A 20,652-nucleotide genomic window follows, 5' to 3' on the forward strand; every position below is an offset into this window, starting at 1 on the left:
ATTTATCATCAGTCAAATCCCAGGTAAATCCTTCTGAAAGTCAGGTCATCAAGGCTTTGGGTCAGCAGGAGGCCATTTTCTGTTCTTTATCTTCGTTGTCACTCACCACCTCACTTGGGCAGGGGATGGAGGTTTTGCATGTGTGGATTTAGGTTCCTTTAGAGTAACATCAACACAACTGTGTCTGGATTAACCCTTGTGCTTAACCCTTAGATGACAAAGGTGGATAAAGGTGGAAAGATTTCATGTAATCCATGGAAACCAGTGAAGATCACAAATCATAGAAAAAAAATGGTTTAGCGCACTGTCTAGTGGGTCTAGATGACCCAACTCCCAATGTTATAGTGCCTAGGATGGCACAAGGGATAAAAGAGGGGGGGTTTCTCAGGATGACTGTGTGAAAGTCACTTGTTGCTGCCTGGGCGGCAGTGGCTCAGGCGGTGGAGCAGGTCGGCCAATGGTCAAAAGGCTCGGCGGTCCTTGCCAAAGGACACAGTCACCCTCCCCGCCTCCAGTGTTGCTCTATTGCTGTGTAAACGCGTATGAATGTCCCGGTGATGGTCAGAGGGGCCGTATGCGCATACTGGCAGCCACGCCTCTGTCAGTCTGCCCCATTGCAGTTGTGGCTACATCAGTAGATTACCATTACCAAGTATGAATGAGGAGTGAATAAATAATGGACACATTGTAAGTGCTTTGAGTGTCTGAAAAAGTGCAGATCCAATCCATTATTATTCTCATGGGTTTTATTTCCTATGCTTTTATCAGTTTAGCTCAAAGTTTATCTAACCAAGCCCCCTTTAGTTTATCACTACTTAGCTCATAACTGAAAACCACCCAAAGCACTTGTCACAGGTTTAAAAAGGGATGCATCTACATTTATCAGTCATGGTTTTATGAAGTCAAGGTAATAGACAACTGACCAACCAAAGCTGCAACAAAACCCAAATCTGTGATCTTTCATTATTAAGAAGCCCACCGGCTCAGATTCTGTCTGATTTCAGAAGATCAGCAGAGATGGATCCGATTGCCACTTGTCGGGACAACCAATTAGGAATAGAAACTGAACGCTAATTAAATATTTATTTATAATTAGTTCATCATTGTTTTGATCCCCCACATCAGCCAGATAAATATGAACGGGTAAGAATTTTATGGATTATTCAATTTCTCAGGCCAGGCTGGAAAGTGCTCACCTGTAGACCAACGAGAGAGGTCCACAGGTAAAAGCTTTGTCCAGTTGTCCTGCTGGCCAGATGTGATGATGATTGTGATGATGCTTGCACTGTATTAGGAATTTGGGCAAGAAGATGCCTCTTGATTTCCTAGTGCACGTCCTTTACCTTTTTTGCTCTCCTGGCTTGTCATAATCTTTAAATTTAGCAATTAACTTTATATCCTCCACCTCATGACTTGTAGTTCTTTCCCTGCCCTTTTCAGTCGTATGATTGGGAAAGCAGGTGAATTATGAAGCCTATTAATGGGCTTCAGCCTGTTGTGGAAATGAATTCCCAATCCTTTAGCCTCATCCACATTCAAGAAGGAAACATTTACCTTCACATATTAGAAGTTTATTAGAAGTACAGCAGGTGAAGTTATGATCAGTACACATGGATATCAAAGACAATACGTGAAGAAAATTTACTAACACTCAAGTCAAAGAGGGTGACCAGGATGTCCTGCTCGGTGGAAACGATCTTAACTGATAATGAGATGCTCTGGATCCAAAACAATGCAGTCCTACATTGTACTGAGTCTAAAGCAGCAAATAGGGGACAGAAAGTGGAGGAGTGAAGAAAAGGAAGGCTGTCCTGATGAGAAGACACAGGCACTAAAACAGCAACAGCTACAACAACTGAGAGATGTATAAATACTCCACTAAAGCAGAAATCATAGTTAAAACAGTGCGAAACCCCTCCCAACCCGCTTTGATAAAACCGATCTATTTATAGACAAATTGAAAAAATACTTTGTTCACACTTAAAAGGGAAAATAAAACATTTCCTGTACAAGAAAGGACACCAAACCGCAGATAGGAGAGGGAAGTTCCAGTCCCAGCGTGCACAATGCAAGAATGACTCGATTTTAACCCCTTTTTAAAAAACGTTTGAATTTCAAGATAGTTAAAACCAAATCCTGGTGCTAAGAAAAATTGTAGAAAAATAAAGTACCAGTAATCTAAAGATTAAAAGACCAAATGCCATTGATTGTTTTTTTTTTTCCTTTTCGGTTTTGTTAAAATCTCCTTACAAATGGGAGCTCGATAAATGCACAAATGCTGCTGATTCTTGGTTATGCTAAAAAAAACAACTTTCTTTTTCTTTTGGTTTTCTTTAAAATCCAGCAGTATTGTATTTGCGGTAAATGGAACACGATGGGGTTGAAGGAATCTGGAGAATTTTTTGTGACTGTCTCCCTCCAGTTATGTGCCTTCGCTGCATCAGGTTGAGTGAGGGATCTTGTCCGAGGGCAGGCAAGCTGGTTGTGACGTTTGTCGGGTGTTCAGGTCAAATCGAGAGATGGAAACAAAAAGAAGAAGAAGGAGGACTGGCTGAGAAGGTAACTGGAAGAAGAGAAAAAGAAAACAGCAAATATTAGAGGGTTTTAATTCCACTTAATCCAGAGAAAACCCAGATGCCCACAAATATAAAGCAAAAGGAAAAATACACAGTCAGGACCATAAATATTTGTACAGAGACATATTTTTTCTAATTTAGTTTTTTGTACATTACCACAGTGAATTTTAAATAAAACAACTCAGATGCCATTGAAGTGCAGACTTTCAGCTTTTATTCCATGGGTTGAACAAAAAGATTGCATAAAAATGTGAAAAACTGAAGAATTTTTTAAAACAAATTCCTTCATTTCATTGGCTCATAAGTAATTGGACAAATGATATAACTGAAAACACAATGGTCATTACTAATATTTGGTTGAAAAGCCTTTGTTGGCAATGACAGCCTGAAGTCTTGAACTCATGGACGTCACCAGATGCTGGGTTTTCTTCCTCTGAATGCTCTGCAAGGCCTTTACTGCAGCAGCTTTCAGTTGCTGTTTGTTTGTGGGCCTTTCTGTCTAAAGTTTAGTCGTCAACAAGTGAAATTCTGCTCAATTGAGTTAAGATCAGGTGACTGACTTGGCCAGTCAAGAAGATTCCACTTCTTTGCTTTAATAAACTCCTTAGTTGCTTTGGCTGTATGTTTTGGGTCGTTGTCCATCTGTATTATGAAACGCCGCCCAATCAGTTTGGCTGCATTCACCTGGATCTGCGCAGACAGTTTGTCTCTGAACACCTCAGAATTCATTGGGCTGCTTCTGTCCTGTGTCACGTCATCAATAAACACTAGTGTCCCAGTGCCACTAGCAGCCATGCACGCCCAGACTATCACACTGCCTCCACCGTGTTTTACTGATGATGTAGTGTGCTTTGGATCAGGAGCTTCTCCACGCCTTCTCCATACTTTTCTCTTGCCATCATTCTGGTAGAGGTTGATTTTGGTTTCATCTGTCCAAAGAATGTTTTTCCAGAACTCTGCTGGCTTTTTTTAGATGCCTTTTAGCAAAGTCCGATCTAGCCTTCCTATTCTTCAGGCTTATGAGTGGCTTGCATCTTGCATTGTACCCTCTGTATCTACTTTCATGCAGTCTTCTTTTTATGGTAGACTTGGATATTGATATGCCTACCTCCTGGAGAGTGTTGTTCACTTGGCTGGCTGTTGTGAACGGGTTCCTCTTCACCATGGAAATGATTCTGCCATCATCCACCACTGTTGTCTTCCATGGACGTCCAGGTCTTTTTGCGTTGCAAAGTTCACCAGTGCTTTCTGTCTTTCTCAGGATGGACCTCACTGTTGATTTTGTCACTCCTAATACTGTAGCAATTTCTCACATGTTTTTTTTCCTGTTTTCTCAGCTTAATGATGCCTCCTTTCACCTGCATGGAGAGCTTCTTTCACCTGCATGTTGTCTGTTCACAGCAGTATCTTCAAAATGCAAGCACGAGTCCTCTAATCAACTCCTGGCCTTTTATCTGATTATAACTTAATGACATAACAAGGGAATTGTCCACACCTGCCCATGCAATAGCATGGAAGTCAATTGTCTTATTACTTACGAGGGATTGTGTTTCAAAAATGCTTTAGTTTTTCACATTTTCGTGCAATCTTTTTGTTCAACCCATGGAATAAAAGCTGAAAGTCTGCACTTTAATGGCATCTGAGTTGTTTTATTTAAAATTCACTGTAGTAATGTACTGAAAAATAAATTAGAAAGAATGTGTCTCTGTCCAAATATTTATGGTCCTGACTGTAAATACATGAAAATGCTGCTGTTCAACTAATGATGCTATGCACAACATCTTGAAAAATTCACATTTGCATTGAAAATTTTCAACAATTTTCTCTTTACGGTAGGAATAATTCTTTTCTAAAATCCTCTACTGCCTGTCTGCGGGAAATTATTTTAGCATCACACTAAAAGCAGCTAAACAATCTGGAATAACCAACCCAAACGTTCATAAATATTAACAATACTAAAATTAGTATATCCTGTATTTTGGTCAAATTATAACAAAAATTCTATTAATGTACAAATTTGAACAATCTGTCAAACACAAATTTTTAACAGTAAAGAACAGTTCCATTTAAAGCACCTTTCCGACCATCTTATAATTATGATTATTATTTTAGCCAAAATTATAAACCTGTGTAGTTTTCCGGGACACAGCTTCTGCAGAGGTGCAGAAGTTCATTAGAAATTCACCTCTGAGTTGTGGGCAGAGCAACTCCACCCCCACTTCCCCTCCCCATTGCTGAGAGCTTGGGGCTCGTATTTTCTGATTTAAATAAAAAAATACTCAGAAATGCAATTTTAAGCTTACTTTTCTATCATACATATGTCCTTCATCTTAAAAAAGGCAACAAGAAGATGTTAAAAACACCAAAAACAATATTTTCATTGCAGTGGGTCTTTAAAGGGAGCAGCTGAAAAACTGATCATCCTCAGATCCCTACAAAAGCTGAACATCTGTCGGTTTGCAGATTTGGAGCAACTGCTGTGCATTAACACAAACCCTGGGTGAAAGACATGGGTTGTGTTGCTACACAGAAATTTGAGAAGTTAACACAAATATTTTCATACAAGCTGGAGTTCATTAACCTTCTCTGCTTCCTTCTCCTGGTTTCCAAGCAATGTTTTAAGGAGCAGATGTTCCAGAATGAAACTAGAACATACACCAGAAATTTTGAAGAGAAGGAAGCTCCTTTGATGATATGGGTGTGTTGTTGCAAACACAGGTCACCTAGAATTTGGTGAGTGGAGGATGGTCTCCTCTTTATTTAAGATCAACTTTGTTACTCCCTGTAGGGAAATGTAGTAGTTTTTATGACACTACATTACACAGCAAGCTGGAGTCCATCCACTCTGATGTCACTTCAAAATAAAATTCAGCCAAACGAAGCCATCCTGAATCCTTTATTTTCCGTTTACAGACTCCGCCATTGTTATTTTTCTATTTTGTAGAAGCCGATCATCTGAATGTCACAAAGATGCATAGCAGAGGATGTCAGGTCAGGATTTTTGAGGCTTACCTTCTTACTCCGGAGTGATCTCTGTCTCCTGATGCACAACCACTTTGGTCACAGACATGTCAGGGTGCTGCTCTTTGGCCTCTTTAATCGCCCGAGCCAAAGCCTGGAAGGAGGAACGTCAGCGTGCAAAGCAAGAGTACAATTACAGAATAGCTTCTATTGTACAGATTAAATAGACAACAGCTGTAATCCAACTTTTGTTGTATGGGAACATGGTAGCAATGATATATCCTCTATAAATATTTGCCAACACAGTACACCTGCACACATGGGCAGAATGGGAAAGAAATTGAATCATTTTCACAAGCATATACCTAATGTCAAACCACCTTTTTCAGTTTTAAAAATGTGATTTTACTTCTATCCTAATAAAAAAAGTAATTTACATCAGTTAGAACATTTTCAAGCCTTTCCTTTTTTTCTATTTTCCTCTACGAGGCAGACTGAGCCTTTAGAATATTACAGACTGTTGATCAACCATCTGAAATATGTTTTCCTGCAGTGGATTTGACTGGTAACTACATATTTGATGCTGAAATGTGATAGAAAAGTTTAATTTAAGTATATTTCTGCAATCCCTTTTTTCTTTTTCTTTCAAATGGCATTTTTGTGATTGTTTTTTAATCTATTTTTGGCTTATCTATAAACTGATAAATATTTTACTTCTGTCAGAACATCCATTCTTCACCTTATCGTGATCAATCTCTGTGTCCCCGGTGATGACAATTCTCTTCTCAATACGAGTCTCAGAGATCCCACCTTTCACCGTCTGCAACAGGGCACCAGATAATAAATAAAAAAAGGCATCTCTGTTTAACAAATATTATATTTACAATCATGTTTGGGGAGGAAAAGCTCAATCAGAAGGAGGGGTTTAGATTTCCTCATTAGGCTTGAAGCCAAACTTCTTACAGTTTATCTGATACTTTTTCTTTTACAGTTAAAGTGGGAATTAGAATGAATACTTCCTCTTGCTGTGGTGTGGTGTTTTGGTGTCTTTTATTTTCTCAGCCTTAAACCTTACAGCTTGAGTGCAGTAAGGAGACATCTAGTCAGTCTATATACTGATAAAAATATTCATAATGAAAAATTAAGATTGTATCCAATTCAAATACTGCCCTCTAGTGACCTAATGACCTCTTGACCTCTACGGTGGTTTTGGTAAAAGCCTGCTATCCAAACGTGCATTTTATAATATTTTAAAACTAAGTTTTACGTCAGTTATTTAAATTTGTATTGCAGTATATCCTCAATGGTGAATACTGTCTAGTAAGGAATAAAACACCACAAATAAAAACTATTTTCAGGAACATTTTGCAAAAATGAACACCTTGTGCTTGTGACAATGTTTAAAATAAATCTCAAGAAACTATAATTGGTAAATAAGTTATTTGCAAGAGATAGTTGAATAAGGAAACACAATCTTTCAGTTTTCTTGAGATCTTTGCTTCACTGAGCTTGTATCTTTATTGGTTTGATTGGATTTGACTGAGTCAATTCACAAGTTTAATGAGAACAACTGTTGGTTTCTTTTACTAACACACAATGTCAAATCTGAGGATGTTTCAGTGCCTAAATTATGTCTTTTTTTTTACACATTTACTGTCCTATTCTAGAACTGTGTTTTAACTATAGATTTGTTTTGTATCTGTTTTCATTGTAAACTGTGTCAGTATAGAACCATGTGATCTGCCCCCTACTGCCCCCGGATTAGGTAATCAAAACTGCCTTAACCTTATACTCTTAGTCAAAATATTGTTTTCTTTATCTAACATTTGTTACAAAACTGTAGCAAAAAAGTAAAAAGTGTCACTCCAGCTGTTTCTTCACTGATAAGATGTGTAAACTGCAGTTATGATGATAACTAAGGATTCTTTTTTCTTAGCAAGACAGCAAAAAAACTTTAAAAGGTTACCACTTTTTTAAAGTGAAAATTCACTTTTATAAGTAAGACAGATATGGGTTATCATTAAGATGAGAGGTTTTCTGTCAGAATCTTAATTATTATGGAGAAGATGGAAAACAAAAAACCGCAAAGCATGTAGACCTTTGTGATTTGGGTGGTGGTGGTGGTGCTGATGGTCTCAGAGGTGATGGTCTGGGCGCTCAGCAGCATTCCTGACTCCCTCTCAGCTGGGCTGTCCATGGGCTGCATGAGAGACAACTCTTTAGCGTTGTGCAAGAACAGTAAAAAGCACCAGACTCTTATCTGTTAGACCTTAGGGAGCAGAACCTGTCACTTCCTCAGAACTGTGCAATGCAGATGATTGCAGTGTAGTCATTCATTCATTCCTCTTCTAATCCGTTTTACCCCTTTCAGGGTCACGGGGCTGCTGGAGCCTATCCCGGCCACTTGTGGGTGAAGGCAGGGGACACCCTGTACAGGTGGCCAGTCTGTCGCAGGGCCACAATCACACACTCATGCACACTCACATTCACACCCTATGGACAATTGAGTGACCAATTAACCTATGAAGCATGTTTTTGGACGTTGGGAGGAAGCCAAAGTCCCCGGAGAAAACCCACGCATGCAGGGAGAGAACATGCAAACTCCACACAGAAAGGTCCCATTGTTGTTCTGTTTCAGGTCCTCCAGCCGGGACTTGAACCAGGGGCCTTCTTGCTGTGAGAGCGCTAACCACTGCTCCACCGTGCAGCCTCACTGCAGTGTATTTGAAGTCAAATTTATTGTAGGTAAACCCACAATAATTAGATATTTGTGTTAAATTTAGATTTTTTTTTAACAACTCATATTTTGAACATCTTGTATAATAGGATGATAATTTCAAGTATTTAACCTCCTTCAGCAAAGGAGGCAGATCCCAAAAAAGCATTAAATGTCAATTAAAACGTTTGATTTAAATAAAACTGAGAATAACAATTGGTTGGAAAACAAATAGAATACAGAACATTCCAAATCTGATAATATTTTTCACCTCAGTTCTGTTACTGTATATGTGTCACTCATCACTTCATATAAAAGATATGAGCTTAAATGAACACCAGTGGACTTTGGAAGCAAAACTGAGTTAAAGGTAGAAGATAAAATGTTCTTTTTAAATAGGTTAGGAATGGTTAGAAAAAAAACACACAACTGTGTTTATTCTAACAGACCATCAGTGGTTCTCAGATCACGATGGAAGTTCTGCTGACCTGTGCTGACTCATAGGTGATGGTCTTGGTCTCTGTGTGGACCAGCGGGACATCCTTATAGACCACAGTTCCTCTGAGGGAGTTGGTGACGTCTGAGATGGTGACGGTCTGGGTCTTTAGCACAGGAGACTAAAGAGATTAAACATACAGAGATAAATTAACCAAACTGGTTTCAGATTCCTAAAAACTGCTGTGTTTACAATAAAAATTAATTTGCAGGTTTTTAACCTCCTCTGTCACTCAAGCTGCTTAAAACAGGTGTCCATAACCCCTGTAAATTGTTTACTAAAGCCTTCCTAAAAGTCTGCAAAGAATTTACCCTCTGTGCTTCCTGTAACTCTTTCAACGGCACCTAACTCCACTGAAACAGTTGTTGCCTCGTGGGCAATATCTGCACAGACTCACAGCTGGCTGCAGCTGCCCATTGATGTTCAGCGTGCGAAGCGGCGAGTTGGTGGAAAGACGCTTGTCCCACTCGCTGGGCCGAGGCTCCGGCACCGACTCCATGAAGCTCCTCTTCAGCTCGCTGATGCTCGTGTGGTGACGCATGATCTCAGTCTGGGTTTTATCGACGTCCTTGAACAAGAGAAGCGAATACTCATCAAAGAGGGAGGGGAGAGGGGCGGGGCAATAGCATGACAACACCAAAAGAAAAGTACAAACACTGAAGAAGGGAAAGAATGACAGCTGATTGACTGGTTGAATGATTAGTTTTTTTTTTCCAGTGGGTAAGTCAAAGCAGGGAGTCCGTGTTTCTCAATGATCTCCAGAGGCACAAAGGACCACCTCTAAAAACATCTTCTTTCAGTCTGTATAAATACAGGATAAGAGAAGACGAAAATGAACAAAACCAATAGTTGCCTGGGAGGCTGGCTGGTAGATTTGGTCGTTGATTGCCAACAATTTTGTATAATTTTGACAGGTGGTGAGAGGGATGACACAAACTGAGCTTGGAACAAAAGTCGGCTTCAGTTGTTCATCCAACTGCCAGCATGTTCATCGCACCACCATCCAATTTCAATGCAAATATAGCTGCAGTAAACTGACGTCATCCGTCTCTCTCTGGACCCAAAATAAATAAACACGGACTACCGTAGTTAAAGCCATCAACTTTTTGGTTCACATTGTTAGGGATAAGCATTGCAGGGATGAAATGATGCAAGAACCAGAATGTCTGAATGATGATCAGTGTGGAACAATAGATCTAGTGCTGAGACAGCCTCATCACTGCACCTGCAGCTCCTAACATGAGGAATGTCTCACTGAGTGAAAGTTATCACACAGCTGACAGGTTTTTGATGATTTGTTAAAATGCTTCTTTCCACTGCAAAAACAGGCCCCTTAGAAAAATGTCAAAAATGTTTACCCCATTGGCAGATTTTCTTTAAATAACCAAAAATATCTGCCGATTGGGTAAGAAAAACCAAGAATTCTTATTTTAAGAAAAAAAATACTGTCACTAAAACATCTTTTCCTAAACTTAGATTATTTTTCTATTGAATAACTTTCCCGAAAATGTTGTTTTTTCTTGCAAGACAAAAAAATAAGACATTTGTTCTTGAAAAGGGGCTCTTTTGTGCTTTCTTAAGATCCCGTTTTTGCAGTGTGCTTACTATCTATTGTCTGATAAGCAATCATGTATATTTTTAGAATATCTGAATTATTCTAATCCTCCAAAATCTTCCGCTTCCTCCCTTCTATTGAGGTAAAGTATGTCTCACTGCGGCCTAATGGCTCCAAAAAGGGTACTCACAATCCTGTGTTGGCCACCAGCGGTTATGTGACACATCTGACAAGTCCCTGGTTCTACACTAATCCTCATTTAATTATTTTGAGTCTTGATGAAAGCAGAAGTGACCAGAAGGAGAATGAGCCTGATGGGATCAATTCTAAGGGCTTTGATGCCATTAAGCACCCTCTTAATGACTTATTTTGATGTCCATGATAAAATCGTGACAGCAAAATGAAGCAAACACAACATTAAAATTAGGTAAAGCTACTTGCATGCGAATCTGAGAGGTAAATGGTGCATGACAACCCCTTTGGGTTCAGCTAAGAAGGAAGCAAAAAAAAAAAAAGACATGCAAAGGTTCAACACAACATTCATGCAGCCACAAACACAGCAAACAGCAACTTAGTTATCTTTGAAGTCACAATACCAACCTCCAGCATTAAATTGCTATGTCTGATATAAATAGTTTCACCTTCAAGTCTCTTAGCTCTTTTCTGTAAAGAACAGGGGGATATGGAGAAGCTGGTTGTTAGCAGAGTGGAGTTCAGAGTTTCATTTAAAGTTTAAGTTCATGCAGCAGCTTTCTCATCTGCGTGATATTCCAATTAAATACACGGTCTGGTCCACACAGCTCACACACTCCCATGTGATTATGTATGATCCAAAGCAGCACTGACCAATACTGTGGCATGAACCGAAAAAAGCTGACCAGCTGTAAAAAAACACACAGCCTACCTTTTAACTGAGAACTTCCAGCTCAGTTTGAGATCTAGAGGCGAACACACGCAAGCAGCTCCTTTTGTTCTAAATATGGGAACTGGTTCCTTAAGTTCATGATAGATTTCTGCTGTCGAACAAGCTCTGTGCTGGATCTTACACCAGCTCAGAGCTGTTTGTAGTTCCCAGTTTGGTGGAAAAGACAAAATGCAACTGGACTGAACATGTAACAGTGAGGAAATGCTGGTGGATCCCATGCAGTGGGTGCAGAGATGCTGTATGGAGACATGCATAAGTGCGTCTACGTGCCAGCCACTCTGCTCCATCAGCTCCTCACAAACATGGCTGAGAAAAACCTTCTATATCACAAAACAAAAAAGGTCAAACAATTTAGTTTATTTATTTATGTTTTTTAAAGGTTAAACTGTAAAATTGCAATTTTTCCAAACCATAAAATAAGTTTTTTTCTATGAGCATCAAGAAGGTCTGTATGAAATATTACTTTAAAAGTGAACTGACTATGAGGTAGAGAGTTGTTGATGGTGGGTCTGCATAAGCTTCCACATGATGACAGATGACCGCATGAGCACACAGCTCATGATGCCACAAAGCATCATGGGCCGACGCGGTGGAAAACTGTGCCGCTAAAAAGAAAAGTGAATGCAGTCCGCTGCTATGTGGCAAGAGAAAACTAAGCTTAAAACCTTTGCTAACCTTCCTCACTCGAACCATTTCCATCTTACAGTCCTTCAGAGGGCGCTGTTTCCCCCTCAGAAGAAACACAAGTTAGCATCTCCACAGAGGGAGCAGTACAACATATTCATGAAATGAGACAGATGTTTGAGGCTGTCTAAAAGCAGCCTTTTTGGATAGAACGACTACAATTAGTGAAAATCCAAAGCAACAGGAAATAGCTAAAATAAGGGATGGACACCATTGGGAGCTAAAAAAAAAAAAGCAGCCTTAATCTTCAAAACTTTTGGGAAGGAAATCACAAAGTCTTTGATCAGTGAATCCCATTTTTAAAACTCATTGACTGACTTACTTGTCAAATCCACCCAATTCATATAAAATGTTGCCAGATTTGTTTGAGAAAATGGCATCTGTAGGGATGTAACTATGGACTGGAATAGTCCTATCAGAATGTGTGGGGAGGACAGACCACCAGTTAACTACTGTTCCTTTGGCTCAACAAGGCAGGTGTAAATGTATGATAGACTGTGGCCTTGTGGTAGAGTGTCCATCCTGAGACTGGAAGGTTGTAAGTTCAAATCTATTGTCAAGTCATACAAATGACACTAAAAATTGTACAGATGCTGCTTGACAGTCCGTATTAAAGGGTTGGATGGGGGGGGGGTCAAACCACCGAATGATTCCAGAGAGCGGCTGTGTCTGCAGCTCACCGCTACCCCAGCAGATGGGTTAAACAAAGTTAAAGTTTCACTCACTCTGTTTTATTTATTTATGCATTTGTTAATAATGGCGTTATAACATCTAATAGGACATTAACTTTTTAGCTATTTAGCTAAATGTTTGGGGCTCTGGTATTTAATGAATGATTGCATCGTGATGCAATCAAGACTTCTGATTGAATCAACACTTTCATGTCCTGGCAAAGGCTGGTTTCAAAATAAAAATAAAAATTCTATTTTGTTGTGTAAGATACTGCATTACATAATTTAGATGGTTTCTATTTACTCCAATTTAAGACAATTACACTGTGCCTTCAACACTTTTCTACCTCTGTCTGTCCAATTAACAGAATTAATGTCTAAATTATCATAGTGATTTCTAATTTTCTCTTCAAATCATAGTTTTGCTAAACTGAGGTGTGGCTTTTTTGATTGACAGTTAAATTTAGCAAAACTGACATTTTTTCCTACTTTGATGGCATAATTGACCTAAAGCTTAGCTTCATATCAGCCAAACCAACAGGGCACATGACTACAGGGTTTTTTCCATCTTATAATTATTGGTGGTTTTTGAGACAACATAATTTGTACAAAGACGCATCTGTACAACTGGTCTTCTTAAAAAACATATACTCTTTTCTTGATTTGGCATGTTTATCACAGCCTGACATCCACAGTTAAACCTGTGCACTAATGAGCAACAAGACTGTTTTGTTGAATGTACAGCAAAGGTTCAAAAAACCTACAAACTACATAAAAAAAGCTGGTTTCCTGAAGGACTCTAATTCCACCTGGAGAACCCAATGATCCACTGTCACTTTTCTGAGCTGGACACTTCTGCGTATTCTCTGAGTGTCTGTGTCCTCAAAGACACTGGTGTCCAGTGACAAGAACACGTGCATCATGTTTTAAAAAGATGTGAAGCAGTTCAATTCTACAAAAAAAAAAATCACTGCTTATCTCAGTTTTACATAAGTGTCTCCCTGACTCAGTTCTAACAATCAGAGGGAACATACAAAGTTCCCCTAAATTTAAATGCTTTTATGTATATCATTTAATGAAATAGTCACTCTCCATCCAAGTTGATCATGCATGGAGTGCACAAACCTGGCTCTTCTTTTCTCGCCCACCGCTGGTCACAGAGGGGGAGGACCTCCTTTCCTTCTTGGCCACAGTCTGCTAGCAGACACAGAGCTCATGTACCAAAAGTGACAAAAATAGCTGCAAGTCGCCAAATTGCGTCTGTTTGCACCTATTTCTTAAGCTACAACACTTCTTTGTTCAGTTTATCAGTCATGCTCCTTAACTGTGACTGTAAACGGACTTTAAAACACATGAATGTCTGTGTGTAAAGTTTGTGCTGGTACGATATGGCACTTTCTTTAAAACGACACTATGAAGCAGGTTTTTATGATGTTTTTTGAGCTGTTAACAGCTTGAAGAGACTGTTGAGGACAGTGCATGCAGACAGCCTTCTGCAGAGTTCACACAGCTTGGGTGTGCAGGAGTGAATGTTAGAAAGAAGAAGAAACTGTGCTCAGCATGAAAAGCTTTGTCCAGCTAACCACCATGGTTGGCGGCTGCTGGAGCTCAAACAAGAGGTCACCTTGATCTCGGCAGTGGGAGTTCCTTTAGGGCTTTGGCTCTTGGCGTTCTCCAGTCTGCACTCTGTCTTCCTGTCCCCCCTCCTGTCTGTGGAGCGTTGGCTTCTTGGTGTAGAGCCCTCGTTTTGATTAGCGCGGAGCAGGGCTGGAAGCAACGGCGAGGGCGCCGCCTCCCCAGGCGACACGGGGGACATGAGTGGCGCGCTGACCGGACGGCTGGATTTGTTGTCAGGAGTTGATGCCATCGCTGAAATAAAGAGGAGACATAGTGTCACTTTTAAAAAACTCTTGATGGTGAAGATGCTTCCATCAGGCTCTGAACAGGTGAAGTGATGAGCATAAATATTGTAAATAAATAAAGATCTTCACTGCTTTCTCTTGTTGAGCTAGTGCACAGGACTAAAGCATAGAAGGTTTATGAAGATCGGTGTGCTTCTTGCATTAAAATCATCACAGGCGTACCTTCGTCCAAACTGCGTGAGTTCCTCTTGCTGGAGGAGCGCTGGAAGCAAGGAGCTGGCCTGTCGATCAGAGAGCTCGCTTGTCTGGTCTGAGCCTGAGTCCTGCCGCTGTAACGAAACTTGGACCCAAGAGCGAGGAACTTCCGCGGAGTGGTGGCCATCTCGGTGGAGGTTAGCCTGCACATGAGGAGTCAGTCCACGTGAGTGAGCAGGAAGGCAGCCACACTGGGATGTTTGGCAGAGACCCACCTGAAGAAGGTATGGTGCTCAACACACACTTTCCACAGCTTCTTGGCCGCCTTGTAGTTGGGCAGCTTAAAGCCGATGGCGCTCTCATAATGCTCCACCTGTTTAAAGCACAAAACAACCCAATTAAGCTCAGGATTATGGTCAGGTTGGGATGTGTGGAGTCGTAGTCATCTACCTCAGAAGGTCGTATTTTAATGAAGAAGCTGCTGCGCTTGTATGACACCTTGAGGACTTTGGGCCAGGGAAATCGATTGATTCTCAATTTGTCTTTGTAAACCATCAGACCGCTGGAACATACCCCGAGCATGATGTCGACACCTTCCAGATCCTGATAGATTAAAAACAAAGATTTGTTTAAAAAGTTACAGAATGCCTTTGAAAGGGTTCCAGTTCTCTGAACAACCACCCTACTGAGTCACATTATTGGTGAACCTCACATAGAGTGATTCAGAACAGTGCAGTTTTAGACTGTGCTAATTGTCCTTACTGTCCCACTGATGAGTGATTAATCCAACAAACCCAACACTAATTCCCTAACAGCACTTTCCATTCACGGTGTCTGTTTATGCTCCTCCAGATGCTGTTTGATATTCTACCGCTAACAGTAAAATCTGCTTGGTACTGCTTGCAGTTGTCCAAAGGGGGGCAGTGGAGTTTGCTCATTAGCAAACAGGAGCAAAGCTGACCTGATTTTTGACTGAAGCCCTCCAGTTTTTCAGTTCAGCAGTCCTGTGCAACAGACTCCAACCAAGATCAGCAGGTTGAACTCATTAATTTGAAGACTTCCTGCTGCTGGCTTATTGAATAACACTGTGTCATTACATAACTGTACCCCCCCCCCCCCCCCCAACACACACACATTCCTATTATTGTAATGATGTTAACATTTTTGTTAATGTGGCTTAGGATGTACTTGACTAATCACATATTGAAAAGTCTACAGAAATTAGAATAAAAAGGTGGAAATTGAGTTCTGAATCATTTCAGTAATATCCTTTCTGCTTATTATTTCCTGCTTATGCTAAAAATGTGCAGAGATTTAGATGGGCTAACAGCTAATGTCTAAAAATCACTTAGAGCAATGCCTTTAATCATGCTGCTTCAGGTTTAGACTGAAGGCTGAAGGCCCACCTATTGCATCCTGAGAAAATTTTAGATTTTTACTCCAGTGCAAAGGTCCAAAATATCCAAATATGAACTTTTAGGCACACAAATAGGCACTCTACTTCTCTCAACACTAAGAATAAAAGCTCCTCAAAGAAGAAACTGAATTTTAACAGAAGGCTGCAGGTAAAGAGCAGCTAACCGCTTTTGGTTTGGTTTTTGTTGATGTTGATGAACTTCACAAAGTCATGCATTTGTGCTCTGATGGTTTAAAGGACGGAAAAACAAAGACAAAACTTGGGTAAAAGCCAAGGAAACACAAACAATGATTACCTTTGCCTGGTGAAGGTCCACGCCATACATGGAGAGTTTCTTGGCATTCTCCAGAAACATGAGATCTGCCTGTGCTGGAGTCATTGACCTGCCAAAAAGCCAGATTCCTAAAGCTGAACTGGCAAACTCATGACAGTTCTGCTACTCCTAAATCCCTGCAAACTCCACTTTTGCATTATTTCAGTCTACAGAGGTTACTCAGCATTTGAGCAAGTCAATTTTACATAAAACCTGTATATGTAAACGCAGAACAACTTTAGGTAAACTTCTTATTGGCTATTTAAACTCTGACCAGCCTACTGACCTGTATGTACGATGCAGCTCCATCATTTTGTCCTCCAGCTCTTTCGTCTGACCCGGGGCTATCTTCATTTCTTTGCCGTAGTCGTTGCCATGCACCTCTGGGTCATACTCGCCCAGCTCCGACTGCAGGGCATAGGAGCCCAGGAGTGCCAACGTGACGAAGGAGCAGGGGAGGCGGCCCTGCAGGATGTCCTTCCGCAGCTGCAGGCACAGGTAGTACCTGCAGGGTTTGAACAGGAATCCTCTTTGTAACATGTCAAACACCTTCCCATAGCTCCCACAACCTCATAGAGAAAGAACGAACTGCTGCAGTGAGGACTTCGCATGTTGGTACATTTTATTAGATACATTTAAAAGTTGCTAACACCCTGTGCCTGCTGTGTGAAATATCACTAAATCATCCTCGATACAGGATATTGGAAGAATTGAATACACACAGAGAAGATGTTTGAAGTGTGCAGAAAGATGCATTCTGATCATTTTAAATCTTCCTCTGTCTGCATATCCACAGAACCTTAAAATCTTTAGACTGACATCCACCTGAACGAAGAAGAACAAACAATGGCTCCTCTTTATTGGCTTTTTTTTTATCTGTTAAATTGGTGCTTGAAGAGACGGCACTTGACGGCATTAGTTGGCAAGGTAAGTTAAAGGCTGCCATGCAGGAATCCAGAGTTCGACTGACAGAGTAAACAATGGTACTGGGGGCAATTAACATCACCCAGTGGGGGCCCTTGGGCAAGACCCTTAATGCTACTGCCTCCCGAGCCCAGTTCAGCTGCACCTCACCGCTCCCCCAGGAGATGGGTCAAATGCGGAGAAGAATTTCACATTGTGGGATAAATAAAGTATCAATTATTATTATTATTATTATTATTATTATTATTATAAAGTAAGTAAGTAAGGTTCCACTTCATACAACAGGATTTGACTTCCTTTCTCCAATCAATCTTCTTTTATGTCTCCATGTTAAGCATCCAGCAAGTCTATTTTTTCCAAAGGTAATCTTGAGGAAAAGCAGACAGTACCTTGTTATGTCTTCTGACAACTGGGCTGGGTCTGCTGGATAGAATTTCACGTTGAAAGTGAAATTATAGTTGTTGCCTTAAGAAGTAAAAGACAAACATTTAAGAAGAAGAAAACAAAGGTTAAAAAAATGTGGAAGAAAACGTTTGGTGGGGGGAAAGCCATAGAAGTGGGTAAAGCTTACCATGTACCTGCCGGCGGATTTCCTTGTTCAAATCCATCCAAGTCTGATAAAAAGGGTCAATAAAACTGATTACTGAGTGCTTTTACATTGAAAAACTATTCTAAAGGAAGTAAAAAAATATATATTTATGAATAAAACTGCCAAGAAAACTGACCAGGAACAGTAAGGATCAAGCTCACCTTCATAGTGGGCGTCTCCCAGATGGCAAGACCATAGTAGTCTTTCTCCAGAAGGTTTAGATGGTCACAAACTCTTACGAACAGCTCCTGGCCTTTGGAGTGTTTCTGATCACACGCACAGAAATAATACAACTACCATTTAAACATCAAAATAAAGTCTTTAGCCACAGCTGTTTTGCTTGTTCAGCCCATTAGAATGACCTCCATGCCATCAGATGTGAAGACACTTAAACTCAAACTTATTTGGTAAACACCTTTCCCAGATTTATTTTTGTTATACTTTAGTTACAAAATTCAGTCTACCTCTTCACATTTTTAAGTGCTGATGATTGAAAATCTTTTGGATTAAACCAATAAAGAAACATATTAAACTGCAGAATGAGTTAAAAAAGAAACAACAACAAAAAAACACTTACATCCAACTGGCACTCGTATGTGGTATCATCCAGCAGGGTCACCTTGATCTGCATGGTTTTGGGTCGCCGTGGAGGTCGGGGTGCTTTGACTTCGTCGTCTGCAGTCTTCTCCTTGTCGGGTTGGCCCTCGCCTTCAGGGTCGCCCTCCTTTTCTTCGTTTTTGACTTTTTCCTCTTCCTGGGCCACCTCTTCACCCGGTTCCTCTGTGTTTTCAGTTTCTTTTCCGCACTTCTCATCCTCGTCTTTTTTCTCCTCTGCCTGCAGGGCCTAATAAAGTCACCGTGAAGACATTAAAGACCCACTCCAAAGTTTTTAGTGTGTTTAACATGTTCTTGTGGCATTTTCCTGATGATGGAGGACATCTATGAAGTAAATTAAGCTTAAAATTACATTTCTGAGTAATTCTTTATTCAAGTCGTTGAGAATCAGGAGCAGGTGAAAAAAGCTCAACAATGGGGAGGGGAAGGGGGAGCGCCAACGGTCCCGCTCACAGCTCAGAGGTGAATTCCTAATGAACTTGTGCTGGTCTACAGAAAAAATGTCCTAGAATATAAAACAGTTTTTTTTATTTGGAGTCCAAATTGTTGCAGATGCACAATTTCCAATCAACCACTTCCACACTGTGGGGCTGCCAAAGCTTTCAGCCAGACTTTGTTGTCATCTTCACTGGTAGCAATCCACCTTAAAATCAATTCTTCTATTAATAAAATAAATTCTCAGATCGTTCTGAGTTAAACATACCATTGCGATTTTGGACGGAGTAAACACAGATCCTGAGATACTAGCAGAACATACTTGAATATAACCTTCTATCATGTTTTAATAATATCATTAAACTCAGGTTAATTTGGGTTTTCTCAAGACGCAAAAAACAGTGTGTCAAACATTATTAATTACAACCCTATTTCAATTCATGCCAAACATTCAAGAACATTACAATCTGTTTCAATCTAGATCATTCAAATAAGGTCAGATGGTCTTAACTGTATATAAGTAGCATAAGGGTTTTTGCTGTGAAATGTAGCCCTGTATATGAGACTGTCGTTTTTCATTTGCAATTAACATTTATTGTTGTCTATAAAACTATCAAATCAACAACCCTCCTCGTTTTTCATATTAAAAAAACAATATTAACAAATGTACTTGACATTTCCAAGCATAAAAATCATGCTGACCTGACCCTCGGTGCTGCTGACCGAGTGTTGATCCGGAGCTGCTTCTCCCTCCACCCTCAACTCTGGCTCAGGGTCAGCTATGGGAGCTTTAGCCTCTACTTCCTCCTCCTTCCCCCTGTCTCCGCCTTCACTCTCACACTGCGAACGCCTTTTGAGGAATGACGAGAAGAGGCGCGAGAGGCCGCGGCCAGCTGAGTTGCGGTTTCGAGGTCGTAGATGGTCATCATCTGGCGACGGCAGCCGGTTGTCATGGCCTGTTTCCTCTTTCTGACTCGCGCTCTTCTGGTGACTTTCTACCTCGTCAGTTGTCATGGTGCAGCCACTGAAATACAGAGAAACATCAGGTTAGAGACTAAACTAAACATTTGTCTGTTAATAGTCTATGCAAGGGGGGACATTGCAAAAGATAAATTAAGTGCTGTTCCTGTCTTTTTCTGAAATGTCTGCTTCTAGACACAGATCTTGGATATTGTTCCTGGACTCTGCTAGAGCCATTCTCACATCTCTGGATCACTGTTGCCTACACCTTTCACGTGTTTTTCCATTCTTCCTGTTATTAATATTTCTTGATCTTCTTATATGCCTTCTCCCAGATGTTGCTTGACTTGGGATTGCCATATCCATCACTCTGACTTTCTTCTTCTTATAGTCTAGCACTACTATGTCTGGTCTATTAGTCAATACCACTTTGATCCTAACTTAGTCATTCTCAAATTCCCATCGCAGGTGTTTTACATATTGATCTTGCGGCTTGCAGCCCATAGTCACCACAGATGTTTCTGAATTCTACGCCAGCCTCTTGGTAATGGTGTCTTAGCAGTCTGGACATGGAGTCCTGTCTGATGTGGTAGATCATGGTCTCTAATGATTGTGATCTTGTTATTAGCCCTTGTGCTATCCTAGGCACTTTGACATTGGGAGTTGGGTCATCTAGACCCACTAGACCAGGGGTCTGCAACCTGAGGCTCCGGAGCCACACGTGGCTCTTTTATTCCTCCACTGTGGCTCTTTGGCTT

At 40.5% G+C, this 20,652-nt stretch overlaps 1 protein-coding gene across 2 annotated transcripts in view; it reads right to left on the reverse strand.

Moving 5' to 3' along the window:
• Positions 1-1,549: 1,549 nt before the first annotated feature.
• Positions 1,550-20,652, reverse strand: part of epb41 (erythrocyte membrane protein band 4.1) — a 31,832-nt gene continuing 12,729 nt past the window's right edge. The window contains exons 2-21 of one of the 2 annotated variants that reach the window (XM_011481177.3): positions 19,637-19,958; positions 18,462-18,728; positions 18,046-18,150; positions 17,867-17,909; positions 17,685-17,760; positions 16,658-16,876; positions 16,354-16,441; positions 15,092-15,244; positions 14,917-15,014; positions 14,669-14,844; positions 14,209-14,453; positions 13,710-13,778; positions 11,905-11,949; positions 10,905-10,967; positions 9,147-9,317; positions 8,742-8,870; positions 7,636-7,737; positions 6,277-6,357; positions 5,589-5,691; positions 1,550-2,563 (exon numbers count right to left, since the gene is read on the reverse strand). In XM_011481177.3, coding sequence (XP_011479479.1) covers positions 5,593-5,691; positions 6,277-6,357; positions 7,636-7,737; positions 8,742-8,870; positions 9,147-9,317; positions 10,905-10,967; positions 11,905-11,949; positions 13,710-13,778; positions 14,209-14,453; positions 14,669-14,844; positions 14,917-15,014; positions 15,092-15,244; positions 16,354-16,441; positions 16,658-16,876; positions 17,685-17,760; positions 17,867-17,909; positions 18,046-18,150; positions 18,462-18,728; positions 19,637-19,948 — 2,541 coding nt within the window. In that variant the 5' untranslated portion in view covers positions 19,949-19,958 and the 3' untranslated portion in view covers positions 1,550-2,563; positions 5,589-5,592. The remainder of the gene's footprint in view (positions 2,564-5,588; positions 5,692-6,276; positions 6,358-7,635; positions 7,738-8,741; positions 8,871-9,146; positions 9,318-10,904; positions 10,968-11,904; positions 11,950-13,709; positions 13,779-14,208; positions 14,454-14,668; positions 14,845-14,916; positions 15,015-15,091; positions 15,245-16,353; positions 16,442-16,657; positions 16,877-17,684; positions 17,761-17,866; positions 17,910-18,045; positions 18,151-18,461; positions 18,729-19,636; positions 19,959-20,652) is intronic. The other variant, XM_011481179.3, reaches the window with a different exon arrangement.

The sequence above is a fragment of the Oryzias latipes genome, chromosome 11, assembly GCF_002234675.1.
Source record: "Oryzias latipes chromosome 11, ASM223467v1".
In the NCBI taxonomy this organism is placed as follows: domain Eukaryota; kingdom Metazoa; phylum Chordata; class Actinopteri; order Beloniformes; family Adrianichthyidae; genus Oryzias; species Oryzias latipes.